The sequence below is a fragment of the Manis javanica genome, chromosome 6 (genome assembly GCF_040802235.1).
Source record: "Manis javanica isolate MJ-LG chromosome 6, MJ_LKY, whole genome shotgun sequence".
In the NCBI taxonomy this organism is placed as follows: domain Eukaryota; kingdom Metazoa; phylum Chordata; class Mammalia; order Pholidota; family Manidae; genus Manis; species Manis javanica.
The window spans coordinates 140,163,930-140,182,753 of record NC_133161.1 but is presented as its reverse complement, the minus strand read 5'-3'; the positions used below and the strand labels follow the sequence as shown (position 1 = coordinate 140,182,753).

Genomic DNA, 18,824 nt, shown 5'->3' with positions numbered 1-18,824 from the left:
GTATACTCACATTGAGTAAAAAAAATACATGTATATATATGTGTAAATGCATATATGCATAGAAGATCTGGAAGAATAAACATAGCAATTTTAGATTCTTGGTAATTAGAACATGATGATTTTGTTTTTTTCCTGTCTCTACGTTTACTTTTCTATGTGCATATATATTGCTTTTGTAATTTGAAAAGAAAAATGTTTCTGGAAACATAACAGTAAGATACCTCCTTGACCCTAATGTTATTAAGTTTAATATAAAAAATGAGGTGCCACAAAAATATACATAACAGTAAGACTACATGGTGTGGTGAGGATAAAACAGACTGATGAACAAAAATCCTGGGTTCTGGCCCAGTTCTGCTTTTTTACTAGCCATATGGCCTGGGGTAAACTGGGTAACTTCTTGAGTATCAGTTTCCTTGGAGCAGGAGTTAGCAAACATTTCCAGAAAGGACAGAAACAGTATGTGTTGTATACTGTCAATAGGTAACACAGTATATATTTCAGGCAGTGCAGTCGGTAGGATCTCTGTTGCTGCTACTCTGCCATCCTAGCTGGGAAGCAGTATCAATGACGCATAAAGAAATAGCGGTGGCATTGTTCCAATGAAACTTTACACAAAAAAGGCAGCCGGCTGGATTTGGCTGAGTTTGCTGACCCCTGTTTTGGAAAATAGATGATGTAATGTAGCATCCCTCTTTTTTTCCCTTTGCTCTCCACACACTAATAAATGAAAAGTACATCTCAATATTCTGCAGCCAGAATATTGCCTAGGGCCCATAGCTTAGACTTACAAGGCTGAGCAGCCTTATAAGGCTACTAATCAGAGGAGAGGAAAAAGCCCAAATTCAGACAGCAAAATTAGGTACTATGACCTAATAAGGGTCTGTGACTTTTTAGAAAGTCTTCAAATATCAGCCCTTCAGTTTCTCATCAGTAAAATAGGGATAATAATTTCTGCTCTAAATACTTCCCCTCCTCTCCTAAATAATTAGGAGGAGTACATGAGACTAGACCCTGAAAGAAACATCTATGCAATAAAGGGTTATAAAAATGTTAGAGGAAATTGAATTAGCAAGAATATAAATCTTTCAGCTTAGAAATACATCTCAGAGATAAGATGTCTATAAGTATCATATCCTATATGTTTTGGTGCATGCCTCTTGAAAAACATGTCTGTATTTGTGTATTTCATCTCTGAGAGGACAGTATGGTCATGGTGTGATATGAGCTGATGTTAGAATTAGTAATAATAAGCATGGGCAACTTACTATGTATAATACTATGTGCTACAGTTTGTATTTGTAAGGTAGATATTATTATTATTTTATTACCATTATCATTCTCAATCTATAGACAAGAATGCTTAGAAGTGGGGAGGTTACCTAACTTGCTTAAGATCACGCAGCAGAAGTCAGAGTTGGAATTTAACCCAGCTCTCACTTCTGAGTCTACACCTTTAACTACCATACTAAATGTCAAATATAAGATTTCCAATACAAGTATGCTTCTTTATATAGAAACATGATCTGTATTAATACCACTCCCTGAAAAAGAAACACATTATTTCTGTCAATTTTTAATTTTTTAAAATAATATATGCATATAGTCTAAAATTCAAGTGCTAGTAAAAGGTTAATAATAACTAACTGCTACCTGCCCCAAGAATCCCCAAATCCACCTCTGCCACCCAGAGGAAACAACTTCCAAATCTTTTATCTGTTTTCTCTGGTATCTGCCCCTCTGTTTTCTCCATTATATTTAGTGCTCTTTGAGGATTTTACTATTTTAGACATTATTCATAAACTCTATTAGGACTTAAGTCATAATAGTTATCAATAAATATTGGTTGAATGCATGACTTCCAATTAATGTAGATACAGATCACACTAGCTAATACTCCTCTACCCCAATTCCTCTATTCTCCCAAAATAGTTATAATACAGTTTTTGATTCTTAGTACTTACTGCCATTAGTATAAAATCTATGATAATGCAGATTTCATTATCAGTTAAGTCTGCAGTAAATCATCACTGCAAAGCAAAATATATTGCATTTGGGATAATGTTTCCTTATTTGTACTACTGGTAATTTTTCCTGGAATTGTAATCATTGGCCAATACTAAGCATCTCTCCTTTATATTTCCACACGCTCTGTAGTATCTGTGAAGTATCCAGTGATATTATTTTCCAAATGTACAAACATCTCAGACAATCTACCTACTTCATTTCTCTTCTGAAGGCCGCCATCCTCTGTCCTTCGGGGACTGTCTACAGACCTGGGGCATGGCTGTCAGCCCAGACGTCCCTTTGCTTTCTCCTCTGCCGGACCCCCGCTAACCTGAGTCCCAGTGTTGTCACTGAGGTGTCCGATGGCATGTGAATCTCCTTCCTGCTCCATTACACATTATGTGATTTTCTCCTCCTCCCTCTTCTCTATCTCTATCATCTCCCTGATTAGATATTTATCACTTTATTGGCATTTTCAAAGGCCAGTTTCAGTTTCATTGATTTCTTTCTGCTATTTATCTGTTCCCTATTTCATTGATTCCCATACTTACTTGTATTATTCCCTTCATTCTGCTTCCTCTGTGTAGTTCAGTAAGGTGGAAGCCTAGATTCCTGATTTTAGAATTTCATTCTGTTCTAAAAAAAATCATTTAATGACAAGATTCCCTATGAGCACTGTTTTAGCAGCATTCCAAAAACTCTTAACTGTTGTATATCTTCATGTTCATTCAGGTCAAAGTGCTATTTTTGTGACGTGATTTGTGACTTCTTTGACCCATGTGTTATTTAGAAGTATGCTGCTTAATTATTAAATATTTGAAGATTTTCCAGATCTCTCTAAATTATTAATAGTTTGTACCTACTGTGGTAATGCTGCGCACTCTATATGATTTCAGTGTTTTAAAGATATGTGGTTTGCTTCATTGCCAGAATAGGTTTTATCTTGAAAACTGTTCCATGTGCTCCTAAAAGACTGTGTATTCTGCTGTTTCTGGATGGAGTGTTCCAAAATGTTGATTTTCTATGCCCTTGCTAATTTCTCTACTAGTTCTATCTATTAATGAAAGAGGAGTATTGTAATCTCCTACTGATAGTGGACTTGTCTATTTCTCCTGCTACCGTTGTGAGTTTGGGTTCACATATTTTGAAACTCTATTAATAGGTAAACTCATTTAGGAGTATTACATCACCTCGATGAATCGAATCCTTTATCATCATGAAATGTCCCTCCTTATTTCTAGTAATACTCCTTGCTTTAAAGTATACTTTGTTCAATGTTGCCATAGACACTCCGGCTTCTTTTGATTGTTGCTTGCATAGTTTATCATATTCCATCTGTACAGCTTTAGCTATCTGTGTCCTATGTTTACAGTGGGTTTCTTCAGTAATACCTTTTAACCTATCTTATAACCTCTGCATTTTAATTGGAATATGTAAACCATTTTCATTCAATTCAATTTTCAATATGGTTGAATTTAAATCCACCCCCTTGCTGTAGGTTTTCTACTTCTACCAGTTGTCTTCTGTTCCTCTTTGTCTTGCCTTCTTTTGGAGTAATTAAGTATTTTTATGATCATACTTTATCTCCACTATTGGCTTTTTAGCTATAGCTCTTTTTTATTCTTTAGTTGTTGTTCTAGGTTTTACAATATTCATCCCTTCTGGATTTGCCCAACTGGAGTGTGGGATGGAAAAAAGAAGGTAAGCTGGCACAATTACTGGGTTCACATTGTCTCCTGCCTCTCAGGAATCAGTTTGGTGCTGCCTATTGTCAAATGTCTGGAAGATGTTGTTCCATATACTTTGTCTGTTTTTCTAGTTGTTTATAGTGCAAAGGCAATTCCCATGGGAGTTCATCCTCCACGGGTGGAAACACAAGTCCACTCATTAACTTTTAACTATGCTCTGACTATGTTGTGAAATCGTTCAGAAAAAAAAAAAGAAACATATTTTTTTTTTCACTCACATTTGGACTCACATTAGCTCATCTATAAGTTGAAATCATAAAAACTAAGGATCAAAGTAGTTTTAAGGTCATTTCATCTATTGACCAATCTTGTTTAGAACCTGGGGAACTTTAGCCAGTGTCAGGACATGATCTTACAGGGACTTAACATTTTCCATTTGACAATTAACAGAATCTACTAAATTATGTCTGGCAAGCAACTTATCAGAAGAAAACTACTATCTGATCTTATAAATTATTGTTTCTTCTGTGTTCTGCTCATTAGGTAGAAAGGATAAATGAAGAAAAATCATCACAAGAAGATGCAATATCCAGTGACGAGTTGTTTCTCAAGACTAGCTTTAAATTGCCACTCTGACTTATTTATACCAAGATTCCTCCCAGGGTGTCTCTTGGACATCATGTAATTGATCATAGGTTAACTCCACAAAAAGACAAACAGTAAGTAGTAATTTGGAAATCAACAGCATAGAAATAGAAAAATGGTGATGCATTAAGAGATACTATGGTTTTTCTATGGGGTACATTTAATATAACAAGAGAAAGTGGCCAAAGAGAGACTGACCACTAAGGACATCAGATTAAGGGCATGCAAAGAAGGGGAACAGAGGAAATGCCTGTTTCCCACTCAAATCACATTGCTCTTGATTTGTAAATTATATTCAATTTCTACTTCCACCTACTCCTTATCCTGCTACAACCTGAACTTCGCCTGAGTCTGCTCAGCACAGTGGAAAGCAATCAATCCCAAACTGTTCCTCAGTCGCTTTATTTTACACAAGATAAACTACATTCAATGCCAGTTTCTCAAACTACAATATTAGTCTATTTCCAATAAACACAGAACGTTTTTAAGAAACTTTACCTCCTTTTGCTGAACTTTGCTACCTGCCCAGAAAAAGCTCAATGCCAGAAAATGCCACAGATTAATAAATCAGAATTACTTTAGGTAGGAACCTGACATCATTTTTTTTATTAAGGTATCATTGATATACACTCTTATGAAGGTTTCACATTAAAAACGATATGGTTACTACATTCACCCATGTTATCGAGTCTCCCCCATACCCCACTGCAGTCACTGTCCATCAGTGTACTATAATGCCACAGGGTCACTACTTGTCTTCTCTGTGCTACACTGTCTTCCCCATAATTCCCCCCACACACCATGTGTACTAATCATAATACCCCTCAATCTCCTTCTCCCTCCCTCCCCACCCACCCTCCCCAATCCCTCTTCTTCGGTAACCGCTAGTCCCTTCTTTGAGTTTGTGAGTCTGAGGGTGTTTTCTTCCTTCAGTTTTGCTTCATTATTATACTTCACAAATGAGGGAAATCATTTGGTATTTGTCTTTCTCTGACTGACTCATTTCACTGAGCATAATACCCTCTAGCTCCATCCATGTTGTTGCAAATGGTAGGATTTGTTTCTCTTTTATGGCTGAATAGTATTCCATTGTGTATCCAGTTAGGATGGCCAACATCGAAAAGACTAGGAACAACAAATGCTGGCGAGAATGCGGAGAAAGGGGGACCCTCCTACACTGCTGGTGGGAATGTAAACTAGTTCAACTATTATGGAAAGCAATATGGAGGTTCCTCAAAAAACTAAAAATAGAAATACCATTTGACACCATTTTTTAAAGCTCCTCAGACGATTATTACAGGTAACTGAAACTAATAAATAAATATCATAAGACCTCAGGTTCAGTGAAAAATTAGGACAAATTCCAGCTGCCTATTGAAAATTCACATTTGTATATCAACTAAATGTTTAGAAAATATTTACATGTATATTACTCCATGCTCCTTTAAACTTTTGGGAATTGTAGTACAACTCCATTTATTTCTCAAGTGTGGACATTGATTTGTCATTCAGTAATTGGTAGACTTTTAACCATCAGCCCACACTACCTGGATTTAAGATAAGATGGCCACCTTTTCATTTTATGAGTAATATTTGGAGATTGCATGAATGAGAAGGAAGATTCTCTTTCTGAGGCAAAATTGAACTCCAGCCCCATAATTAAAACACACTTGTAATTGCATCTAGGGTACCTGAGAAATATTAGGGCTGTAAAAGGTCCAAGGGAGGCCCCTTTCTTCATGAATGTGTAGAACATTCATATTCTCCAAAAAACACTAAAATTTTCTAAATCCTAGAAAACATTAGAAGTGAGGAGAGAGTTCAAGATTACTTACTCAGAAACAAATGCTGGTACCTGACCTCACCAGAAAGACTCAGATACAGCTTTTCATAAGCTCTTCTCTCTTCTCTCTCCAGAGCTCCCATATAAAGGCAAATGCCTGCAGAAAATCACTCCGCGGTGACAGAGTTCATCCTGGGGGGGCTCACGAGCAGACCAGAGCTCCAGCTGCCCCTCTTCCTCCTCTTCCTGGCCATCTACTTGGTCACCGTGGTCGGGAACCTGGGCATGTTCACACTGATCTGGCTGAATGCTCAGCTGCACACCCCCATGTACTACTTCCTCAGCAACCTGTCCCTCATGGACCTCTGCTACTCCTCAGCTGTTACCCCTAAAATGCTGGTGAACTTTGTGTCAGAGAAGAACGTCATCTCCTATGCGGGGTGCATGTCACAGCTCTCCTTCTTCCTTGTGTTTGGCATTGCTGAGTGTTACATGCTGACCGTGATGGCCTATGACCGCTATGTCGCCATCTGCAGACCTTTGCTTTACAACGTCATCATGTCTCATCAAGTCTGCTCCCTGCTGGTGGCTGTGGTCTATGTCACCGGGCTCATTGACTCAATAATAGGGACTGTCCTCATGTTAAAACTGCCCTACTGTGAGCTCCTCCTCAGTCACTATTTCTGTGACATAGTTCCCCTCATGAAGCTCTCCTGCTCTCGCATGTATGGTTTTGAGATGATAGTCTTCTGTGTGGCTGGATTCAACATCATAGTCAACAGCTTACCAGTCCTGATTTCTTATGCCTTCATCCTCTCCAGCATCCTCCGCATCAGCACCACAGAGGGCAGGTCCAAAGCCTTCAGCACCTGCAGCTCCCACCTGGCAGCAGTGGGCTTGTTCTATGGATCCACTGCATTCATGTACTTAAAGCCCTCTGTGACCAATTCCCTGGCCCAGGAGAAGGTGGCCTCTGTGTTCTACACCACAGTCATCCCCATGCTGAACCCACTGATCTACAGCTTGAGGAATAAGGAGGTAAAGGCTGCCATGAAGAAAACACTGAGAAAAGTGTTTTGATGCAAATGTTATTCTTTCTCAGGTTGAAAAGTGGGATAGAAATATAGGGGAGAATCCCTCTAAAAGGTTACACACACAGGAATGGAGAACAACCACTTCTCAACATGACTGATTGAATGCATTTACTCATTTGTCCCTCTTCCCTTTCCCCATCACATCACCCATATCTGACTCAGCTTGACCCTTACTTGTTTCAAGGTCATGTTTTCTTCCATTAGGGATCATTTGTTTGGTTGGTTAGTTTGTCTAATCCTTAGTCTTCTGGTAAACATGTATCTATCTTGATCATAACATAATATAAATATAGAACTTTCAGCCATGAGCTTAAGAGAGCTATTCACTGATTTATCATTTTCTGTAAGAATATATTATTCAAACTAATAATAATTTGCACTTGAGAGTACAGAAGACAAATGGAGATGAATTTGAAAGGCACCAAGAAGTAGCAAATAGTCTTTTTCAGCCAGGTATCCCTCTGTTCTCTCTCTTTTACTGTTACTGTCTACTTATTATTACAAAGACTATTTAAAGGGTCTCTTCACTCAGTTACTGCCATCATCAAAACTGTCATCGTCATCATCACATCTAACAACTACGGAATGCCAAACAATCTTCTAGGTTTTTAACTAATTATCTTATTTTCTCCGATGAGGAAGACTTTGGTTTAGAGATATTGAGTAACATTCCTCGGATCACATAGCTGGTAAACAACACTGCCATCCAAATCCACAACTCATTATCCCCTCTTTGTTGGCAATTTTTATTTGCATAGTTATACCTTTCCAATCTCAAATGTTCCCTGAAAATAACTTCCCATCCTTTACTATCTTCCCACAGCTCCAGATGGCCAAAGAGTATTAGACATCCCTGTAGTCTTTTCTCCTTCCTAAATAACTGGCATTCTGCATCACCTGCCAACCTGACCCAACATATCCAGTTGGCATGGGACAAAAGGTCTGTCCCCATTCGATTGAAACATATCAGGGATTCATGTTAGAAAGTGGTTATGCTAAAAGATTTAGTTTTGCATGACAGAAGATTTATGGACATTCTGTTATTCATAATTAATTTAGGTAAAATACTATGTTGGTCTTTTGCAACTTTTAATTCTTTTAGATGCAGTAACTCATCCATTATTCAACAATGGAAAAATGAATACTTCTAAGTTTCTCAAGTAGAAAGGGACTTAATACAAGAAACTAAGTGCTCAAAGTATTTTTCCTAATTTTTAATAGGCTTTATTTTTTAGAGCAGTGTTAGATGCCTAGCAAAACTAAGCAAGTAGTAGAGAGATTCCCCATATACTCTCTCCCCACCCAACACATGCACAGCCTCCGACATTAACAACATCCCCATGAAGGTGGTACATTTGTCACAATTGATGAACCTACATTGACACTTTATCAACCAAAGCCATAGTTTACATTAGAGTTCATTCTTGGTGTTAGTGTTTTATGAATTTGGACAAATGTATAATAACACTATGATCATTATAGTGTCATACAGAGTAGTTTCACTGCCCTAAAAATCCTCTGTGCTCCAGCTGTCCAACCCTCCCTGCCCCAGATCCCTTGGCAATCACTGATCTCTCTACTGTCTCCATAGTTTTAATTTTTCCAGATTTCCATAGAGTTAGCATCTTTCCCTTGTACTTAAATGTTGTCCTTATCTTCTCATGACTTTGTAGCTCATATCTTACTAACACTGACAAATAGTCCATTGGGTAACCCCAGTTTATTTATCCCTTCACCTACTGAAGGATATCTTGGCTGCTTCCAAGTTTTGGCAATTGTGAATACAGGTGCTATAAACATTTCTGTGCAAGTTTTTGTGTGAACATAGGTCTCAACTTCTTGGTAAATATCAAGGAGCACAATCACTAGACTGTATGTCAAGAGTATGTTTAGTTTTGTAAGAAATCACCACATAGTCTTACAAAGTGGCTGTACTGTTTTCCATTGTCACCAGCAACAAATTAAAGTTGCTGTTGCTCTGCATCCTTATCCGCATATGGCGTTGTCAGTGTTCTTGATTTCAGTCATTCTAATGGGTGTGTAATAGTATCATTGTTTTAATTTGCATTTTCCTTATGACAAGTGATGTGGGGCATCTTTTCATATGCTTATTTTCAATCCGTATATCTTCAATCTGTGTATCTTCCTTGGTAAGTTTGTTAAGGCCTTGGGCCCATTTTTTTAATCAGGTTCATTTTCTTTGTTTTTACTGAAATATATTTGGCATATGATATTGAGTACATTTTAAATGTACAGCATGTTAATTTGATATATTTATATATTCTAATATGATTGCTGTTATAGTGATAATTGACATCTCTCTCCATTACATAATTATAATTTCTTTTTAATAATTGAAATAATTTTCTTGTCTCTTAACAAATTTGATGATTGTGATACGGTTGTCTATATTCACTATACTTTGCTTCAGGTCTCTAGCACTTATTCACTACTTAATGCAACCTTGTATCCTTAAACAACATCTGCCTTTTCCCTCTTCCCCCCACCTAGTAACCATCATTTTAATCTCTGTTTTTACAAGTGTAGCTTTTTTCAATTCCACCTATGAGATCACACAGTTCTTATTCACCTATAAGTAAGATCGTTTTTCTCTGACTTACCTTAGTCCAATGTTCTCCAGGTCTATCCAGAGTTTGTGTATTTGGATAGCACTCCTTTATCATACATGTCTTCCAATATTTTTTTATAGACTGTGGCCTGCCTTTTCATTCTCTTGACAGTGTCTTTCTACCTAATACAAATTTTTAATTTTAATGAAGTCTAGATTATCTATTCTTTCTTTCACAAACTGTGCTTGTGGTGTTATACCTAAAATGTCATTTCTTTCTTCTGTGAGCCCTGCCAGGGAAAGCCTTCATAATTGCTTATGTTCAGGACTGAAAGATTACACAGAAGTTTTGGCCTAGAGAAAGACTTCTCAGCTTGCAGAGCTTGTACAAACCTCTCCTCTGGGTCTATCATTGCAACAGCAGAACGTACTGCCGGCGTGCTCACTCCCAGGGTGGTCAGGCAGAAGTTGTATGCAAAGGATGTGGATGGTAATGGGCATGTGGACTGCAGGTGTTTATACTTGTGCATGTGTAGGATCCTCGTATTATAAGGACAGTGGGAATGAGAAGTAGGAGTAAGCTGCGGCCCATGGGCAGGTGCCTGGGAACCAAGTGGTCCTCTCTGTGCCACCACCTTTTGACATGGAACTTCAAAGAGTCTCAGCATTCAAAATTTGAAACTAGCCTTCCAGGATTGTGAAAATAGTTTGTCAGGGTAAAAGATGGGAACATATTTTATGTAACACTTCATTAGGTTTATGTTTTATTTACCTCTTACATTGGTAAAAAGGACATATCGTAAAATTTCCATCTTAACTATTTTTAAATGTATAGTTTAAGTATACATCAACAGGAAAAGACCACAGATGACAATCCCACAGCTAATATCATCCTCAACAGTGAAAGGGTGAAAGCTTTTCTTCTAAGATAGGAAAAGGCCAGGTTGCCCACTTTCACCACTCCTATTTACCGTAATACTGAAACCTAGCCTAAGCAACGAGGAGAGAAAAATAAAAAAAATGCATCCAAATCAGAAAAGAAAAGGTAAAGTTATCTTTGTAAATGTTATGATCTCATAACAAAATTCTCAGGACTCCATCAAAAAACTAGTCAATGGATTCAGCTAATTAATTTAGATTAGTGAGAACTAACCAATAAATACACTAAAGGTGCAGGACACAAAATCAACACACAGAAATCAGTTGGATTTCTGTACACTAACAACAAAATATCTAAAAAAGAAATAGAGAACAATCCTATTCACAATAGCATCAAAAGCAAACAAAAAAAATAGAAATAAATTTAACCAAGCAGGTGAAGAATTTAATGAAAGAAATTGAAGAAGAAGCAAACAAATGGAAAGATAGCCCATGTTCATGGATTGGAAGAATTAATATTGCTAAAATGTCTACACTACCAAAAGCCATCTATACATTCAATGAAATCCCCATCAAAGCTACTATGGCATTTTTACATATGTCTATATGGAATATAGACAACCGTATCACAATCATCAAATTTGTTAAGAGACAAGAAAATTATTTCAATTATTAAAAAGAAATTATAATTATGTAATGGAGAGAGGTGTCAAAGATTAAAACAATCCTAAAATGTGTATGAAGTCATGAAAGCCTCCAAGTAGCCAAAGTATCCTGGAAAAGGACAAAACTATAGGAATCATACTTCCTCATTTCAAACTAGAATGGTACAGGAATACAAATAGACAAACAGACCTATTCAACAGTTCAAGGTCCATAAGTGAACCTTCACATATAAAGTCAACTAATATTTTCATAATCTACAATTAATCAGTTAACATTTGAGCACACAATGCACCATATATTTTATACATGCACTTAATTTACATAGTATTATTCTCAGACAAAAGGAATTCACACTGTATGTAAATTTTTTAATTTTTCAACTTTCACATAATAAAATTAAATATCATTCTTAAATGGTATGGGTGATCTACACAACCATAATTGTGTAGATTCTTCATTATTTAATAATTTTATGTCCAGATTTGCACTATGATAAACAATGCTGAATAGAATGTGCATAAATCTGTGCCTGAGATAAAATTGCATTGAAATAAATGTACCCACATGGATGAATGAGGATAACTGAAACCTTGAACTTTTAATGAGATTAGTGTAGTGTATATGACAATATGCAATATCCTGGGTGTGTATCATACTATAATTTAGCAAAATGTTACCACTGGGAAAACTGCATAAATGGTACACAGATCTCTCTATATTATTTCTTACAACTACATGTGAATCTACAATTGTATCAAAATAAAAACTCATTTAAAATCTTCATTAGCAATATTTTCATAGGCAATATATTACAGAATGTATTCCTGGAAAGTAAATTTTCTTACATGCGTATTTCCCTTGAGTGAAAATTTTGAGTAAAAATGAGAGTAAAGAGAACTTGTAAGTCAACCGTCTGGTGTCCCGCAACCTCATGCCATTCTACATCGTCAGTCTACAGGGACAGCGGCAGGGTGACAACTGTAATGCTCCTTTTAACATTTCTTTACTGAATTATGTGGTTTGTTTAAAAATGCTTGATTTTTTAAACCCTTTAAATATTTTAAACCTAGTTCATTATGTTTGTTGAAGAACAGCTAATGAAGAGTAAGAACTGTAATGGTAGTAACTGATGGGGTTGATGGTAATGACTGAGCTGCTGATGGTGGCGGTGACAATGATGATTATAACGGTAATGATAATGATGATGGGTTTGTTGGTCATAAAATTCCTGAATACTGTATTAGGCTCTAAGTTTCCTAAGCTGCAAGCTGACTCTCCCAATGAAAGGAAAATCAACACACCCTGAGACAAAACCATTCAAGCACAGGCATAAACACTCTAATTGCTTCTTTCCTGAGGACTCAACTCCCTGAAGGGACCACGCCCAGGAGAGGTTCTACCCATACAAATACAAACAGACTCAGAGTGTCCCAGAGTGTCCCAATCTCAGCGACCCATCTCTCATAACTGTGCTGGCCCCTTTGAATACTTTTAGGACCAGATACAAATCTGCATGTTCTCTCATTTTCTTGATAATTATTTCCTGATTATTGAAACCAAGTCACCCCTAAAATTTCCAGGAGATTCTGTTCCATTTGTCTTCCGCACATGTATTTTATTACACATTTAAGGCAATTTATGAGAGAAATGTTTCTTCCAAGAACTCCTGTGTCTAATATAGGCTATGTCCAACCATTTGTTTTTATCTTCGTCTCTAAGTGTGCATTGTGTTCTCATCAGCTGCAGTTCTGAGCATCTGAGGGTCTGGCAAAGTTAAAGGTAAGCATTGTAGTACCAGATACCAAACATATGCATCATGTTTGATAGCATCGGCTGATTATGGAGCAAAATCAAATCATTGCTGTCGGGGATTTTCCCACCTGCTCTGCACTGAGGGAGTGGGGTGCGCCCCGCACTGCTTTGTAAAGCACGTTATGTTTCTGGTAATATGTTCACGAGGAATTTTCTGTTTCTTTATTGTTTTAAGAGGTGAAAATTGGGTAGAAAGGGACATGTATTAATCTACTTTTAGGTCAAAGAAATTCGTTTTCTCCTTTGTAATACATGGAAATAATATTTTTTTAACCTATTTAACTCTGATACAAACTTTTGTGAAGTTAAATACCTCACCAGCAATAATTTGCCATATAAAGTTCTCAACACAATGCTTATTTTCTTGTCCTCACACCACAGCCTAAGGATTTAAAGACTCTTAGATCGAAGAAAAAGTAATACCGTTAGTGCCAGACATATTATTATAGTAATGAACCGAACAATTAATTATAAACTACACATTAAAGGAGCAGTTTGCAAAATGCTTTTTAAAATCTGCATACATACTTACACATGTAAACACAAATATGTATAGAACATGTAGAAGGATAGTCACTGCCAGAATTGGTCTCCAAATAGTGGGAAAATGGTGGTTTTCTTTTTGCTTGTTTGTATTTTAATTTTTACGATGCATGTATATTGCCTTTGGAATTTTTTAAACGCACCTGAAATTACCACTGAATCTTTCCTCTGTCTCCAAAAATTCAATAAGTCAAGTGTACTCAAGAGTAATAAAGTGCTACAAGAGAAACCACAGCAAAACAATATATGTTGGTGGAAACTAAACAGGGGTGAGAAGCCCTGGGTTTTAGGCACCATTCTGCCTCTTACAAGCTGTAAGACTTAGGTAACCTTGGGAATGAAAAAAAGCGATATACTATTTCCCATTTTTCTCTTAAGGTGTGCAGAAAAATATCTAAGACATCGGATGTAAAGCCCATTCAACCACAGCGCTGCCCAGAGCTGTAGGTGTGCAGATATGTAAGGCTGCACAGGGGGGACAAGGGGAGCAGCTCATGATCAGGACACAGCACAGTGTGAGCCCAAGTCACCAATAAGGAGGAGGTCTCAGGCAAGGCATGTAGCATCTGGCACTTCCACTTTTCAATATGAAACTGGGAATAAAAATCTGACTCGGACCCCTTTCCTTTCTCTTTATACACAAAATTTTAGGAAGAATTAGTGAGTTTGACCTTTAGAAAGCATTATGCAGCAGTTAGAATTTTGTAAGCATCAGTTAATATATTGAGAATTTAGGGTTTTAGCCTAAGAAATATATCTCAGAGACAGATGTCTATTAGTGTCATAACCAGCAATGTTACCCATGCTTCATAGGGACATGTCTACAATTTGAGCACTTTGCCAACCTGGGCCATGATAAGATATTACACTCTGAAAATAATAAAACCACCTATTGAACAATTACTCAGGACTGTATTGTGGCAAGTGCCCAGGTTGCACCATTGATCAGTTAAGTCAGATACTCTGTGGGTGAAACCCAAGCATCAATTCTTTTTGAATGCACCAGGCTATTAGAGCATACAGTCAAATGCAAAGGCACTGTCTCAAGGCAAGTGAGAAAAAAAATACTCCACATGCTTAATGACAACTCACTTTTATAGGAACTGACTAAAAAATATTTGTAAATATTTATTATCCCATGTTACATTTACATTCATTTTTGGAATTCATATTACTGACTTGTTCAGCTTTCAGATACAAAATTGACATGGCAATTAATGATACAGGTGTAACTGCCATATTATGCTGACACTGCAACAATTTGAGAGCTATTTATATATGCATCTTCAATGACTACTTACGAATTGCATGGGTGAAAAGGAAACTTTATATCTGAATCAAAATGAATCTCCAAAAATTCTGAAATATACTGCTTGTTACCTACAGGGCAGAGTTCTCTAATGTCACCTTCACCAGCATCACCAAGAGAGACTTAAGCCCAGACTGATGGGCCCCATCCCCAGGGATTCTGACTCGGTAGGTCCTCGGTGAAGTCTGAGGTTTGCATCTCTAAACTCTCCAGGTGCAGCAGATGCTGCTAGTCCAGGGACTGCATGATTAAAACCACGACTGTAGGATATCTGAGAAAAATTAAAATGGCAAAGTTCCAGATCATGCCCCCGTTCTCCTCTTAGCATGATCTTTGAAATAGACAGCGGCTGTCTTTGCTCCCGACGCAGCAGGATGAAGGATGGATGCATCAGCAAAGAGGCCAGAATTGCTGACCTGGTCCCGTGTGCTCAAAACCAGCTTCTCCAAACACATCAAGGGACAGTCTTTCATGGGATCCTCCTCTCTCCTCCCCACAGGGCTCCCAAACCAAGAAAGCAGATGGCAACACAAAATCACTCTGCGGTGACAGAGTTCATCCTGGGGGGGCTCGCGAGCAGACCAGAGCTCCAGCTGCCCCTCTTCCTCCTCTTCCTGGCCATCTACTCGGTCACCGTGGTCGGGAACCTGGGCATGTTCACACTGATCTGCCTGAATGCTCAGCTGCACACCCCCATGTACTACTTCCTCAGCAACCTGTCCCTCGTGGACCTCTGCTACTCCTCTGTCATTACCCCTAAAATGCTGCTGAACTTTGTGTCGGAGAAGAACACCATCTCCTATGCGGGGTGCATGTCACAGCTCTACTTCTTCCTTGTGTTTGTCATTGCTGAGTGTTACATGCTGACCGTGATGGCCTATGACCGCTATGTCGCCATCTGCAGACCTTTGCTTTACAACATCATCATGTCTCCTCAACTCTGTTCACTGCTGGTGGTTCTGGTCTATGTCATAGGGTACATTGGCTCAACAATAGAGACTGTCCTCATGTTGAAACTGTCCTATTGTGACCCCCTCATCAGTCATTACTTCTGTGACATCCTCCCCCTCATGAAGCTGTCCTGCTCTAGCACCTATGATGTTGAAATGATCGTCTTCTGTTTAGCTGGATTCGACATCATAGTCACCAGCTTAACAGTCCTAGTTTCCTACGCCTACATCCTCTCCAGCATCCTCCGCATCAGCAGCACAGAGGGCAGGTCCAAAGCCTTCAGCACCTGCAGCTCCCACCTGGCAGCAGTGGGCTTGTTCTATGGATCCACTGCATTCATGTACTTAAAGCCCTCCACGGCCAACTCCCTGGCCCAGGAGAACGTGGCCTCCGTGTTCTACACCACAGTCATCCCCATGCTGAACCCACTGATCTACAGCATGAGGAATAAGGAGGTAAAGGCTGCCGTGCACAAAACGCTGAGGAGAAAAGTGTTTTAAGGCAAATGTTAATATTTATCTCAATGTTAAAAGAAAGCAGTTATAAATGTAAGAGAGAAGCCTTCTGCATGCTCACCCATTGAACCACGATGGGAAACAATCATTTCTGTACATTGTTGGGAAAATGCTTCCCTCCCTTCTTCTGTCAGTCTCCCCTCCCTTTCTATACTTTCATCGCTGTTAAACACAGTAATTTCGAGTTTGTGTTTTCCTTCACTTGTGATTCATTTCCCTACCCTGAGTCCATTGGGAAACTTTTACTATTTTAAATGTAATTCAGCATAAATTTAGACTTTAAGCATTGACTCAGAAAGTAATTCATTGTTTTATTACCAGATGGGTAATATTGTTATCCCTACTTCACAGATCAGTAAGTTGTTGAAGATCACAGAGGTGGCAAACTCATTGTGGTTCAAACCCAAGTCTACGTGGCTGCAGAGCCTACACTGTTCTCACACATTATCCCTTTGGCTTCATGATAACTATGCCTTTGAACAGCCTACTAAGCCTTACAGGATTATGCTCTTCAAGTTTCAAATACCTCCAGAATATTTCTCAGATTCCTACCATTATCATCTAGGCTGGCCTTTGTCCCTTTATGTGCAACTGCTTCAGGATGACAAAGGCAAGCTTGAAATAGAAGAACCATCTTAACCAGGTATATCTGGCACTGTCCCAGTGGCCACCACCTAAGGGTAACCTCGCAGTCCCAGACAAACCAGGAGAATTCATCACCCAAGATTACACAATGCTGCAAAGTCTCTGGTTCTTCTTTAATAAGAAACAGATCGACTGCCAACCTCATTCAGTAAATGGTATGGGACAGCTGTTCTCACTGCACCCTGTTTTTATAATATCACAGATACTGGTTTTAGACTCAGCAGCCTGATGTACGTTACAGAATTCATGGACATCCTCTAGACATTTATACCCATTTTGGGTTTCACGCAGGGGTTTATTATGGGAAGCAAAAATAATTCTAGTTTTTTCAAGAGGAAAGGTATTTAATACAGGGATCTCCTGTTTACCTTTTTGAAATGTCTGGAGAAGGGGTGAGGGAGCTCCAAAAGTGACTCCACAATGGTTATGACCTAGATGTCAGAAACTCCAACTGCCACAGTCACCACTGCCACCATGAGAATTGCCTCCAAACACTTTGACAACAATGTAAATAACCCTATGATGAGCATCATCTGGAAACTTATTCGAAATGCATGTTTCCAGATATACAGTGTTATTGGCAGGGCCCAGCAATCTGTTTCTCAATAATACCATCTGTCATCATAGCAAGTAACCAAAATATTTTTTATTATATTCCCCATGCTGTAGCTTTCATACTGTGAAAGTTTATTTTCCCAGACCAAACCCTAGTACACAGTGTTCAACAAAGCAAAAAAGCCCCAGATTAGAATTAGCCATTATATGTTTAAAGTGTTAACAGGTAGGTCCACCCTTAATATTCGTGCAGTCTCAGAAAAGATTCTCTAAATATTTAGAAGTTAAAAATCTTGCTAACAAAATATTAAGTATTTTCTACTACCTACCTTCATAACAAGCTATAATGTCAAGTTCAAATTCAGAGTTCTCAGAATTCTAGGACTTGCATGACAGAAGGCAATAATAAAGCAAGTCTTAGGGAGAATGGTGAAAAATATGGTGGACTAGGAAGGCAAGGCAGAAACATCCACCCACATACAAACTAAGATAGCAACTACAGGAAGTAACACTAACCCTGAAAATGACCAGAAGATTGTAGAACAGACCATCTATATCTGGTGAAGAAAAGAAACATAAAGAAGGGTAAAATGGCAGTGCCAAAATCAATTAGGACCCAAGTTCTTTCTGCATATGGGTCCACAAGTGGAAGATGAATAGGAAGAGAGGGGAGAGGATAAGCACTCAGGAATCCTGCACACCTGGCCTTGAAGATCTGCTCTGAAAACTTGAGTCCACATTGCACTGGACCTCAGTGAGTAACACAGCTGCACACCAGCGCAAGGTGCAGCACACTGGGAGGCTGAGGCTCCTTTTGCTTGTGGAGGACAGGCTTGCTCCATTGGACCCACTGAGACCCAACAGAGAAAGAACAGTTCGAAACATTTCCCAGTAGTGGGAAGTGTGCCAGAGAGAGAGAGTTTGGAGGGAGCTCTCTCCAAAAGGGAAAGGGAAGTGGAGGATGCCACCCTACTCCTCCCTCAACCCAGTTGGTGTACCACTCAGAGGAGCCACCTCAAAGTGCTCCATCTTCCTTCTTGGAAGGTCACCTGTGCAGCACACCCATGACACCCACCATGCCAGCCCAACAAAGGCTGCCATTGCTGCTCAGCAGCCAGAGGTTGGCCCCACCCACAACAATCCCTGCAGAAGCAACACAAGGC

General features: G+C 38.6%; 2 protein-coding genes across 3 annotated transcripts; both read left to right on the top strand.

The window, feature by feature from the left end:
- The first annotated feature begins 4,244 nt into the window (after positions 1 to 4,244).
- Positions 4,245 to 16,674, top strand: LOC140850229 (olfactory receptor 8A1). Of its 2 annotated transcripts, XM_073239975.1 has the most exons (4): positions 4,245 to 4,414; positions 13,051 to 13,110; positions 15,073 to 15,162; positions 15,495 to 16,674. In XM_073239975.1, the coding sequence occupies exon 4, from the start codon at positions 15,517 to 15,519 to the stop codon at positions 16,444 to 16,446; it is 930 nt and encodes a 309-aa protein (XP_073096076.1). In that variant the 5' UTR covers positions 4,245 to 4,414; positions 13,051 to 13,110; positions 15,073 to 15,162; positions 15,495 to 15,516; the 3' UTR covers positions 16,447 to 16,674. The 2 variants fall into 2 exon arrangements, with proteins under 2 accessions (XP_073096076.1, XP_073096075.1); XM_073239974.1 differs by having other exon boundaries at positions 15,073 to 16,674.
- Positions 6,277 to 7,244, top strand: LOC108385469 (olfactory receptor 8A1-like). The gene has a single exon (XM_037000943.2). It carries the CDS (start codon positions 6,277 to 6,279, stop codon positions 7,201 to 7,203), a length of 927 nt encoding a protein of 308 aa, XP_036856838.2. The 3' UTR covers positions 7,204 to 7,244.
- Positions 16,675 to 18,824: the final 2,150 nt, after the last annotated feature.

Excerpts from the sequence above, each read along its gene's own strand:
- LOC108385469 (XM_037000943.2), top strand. The coding sequence starts at position 6,277 with ATGCCTGCAGAAAATCACTCCGCGGTGACAGAGTTCATCCTGGGGGGG.
- LOC140850229 (XM_073239974.1), top strand. The coding sequence starts at position 15,322 with ATGATCTTTGAAATAGACAGCGGCTGTCTTTGCTCCCGACGCAGCAGG.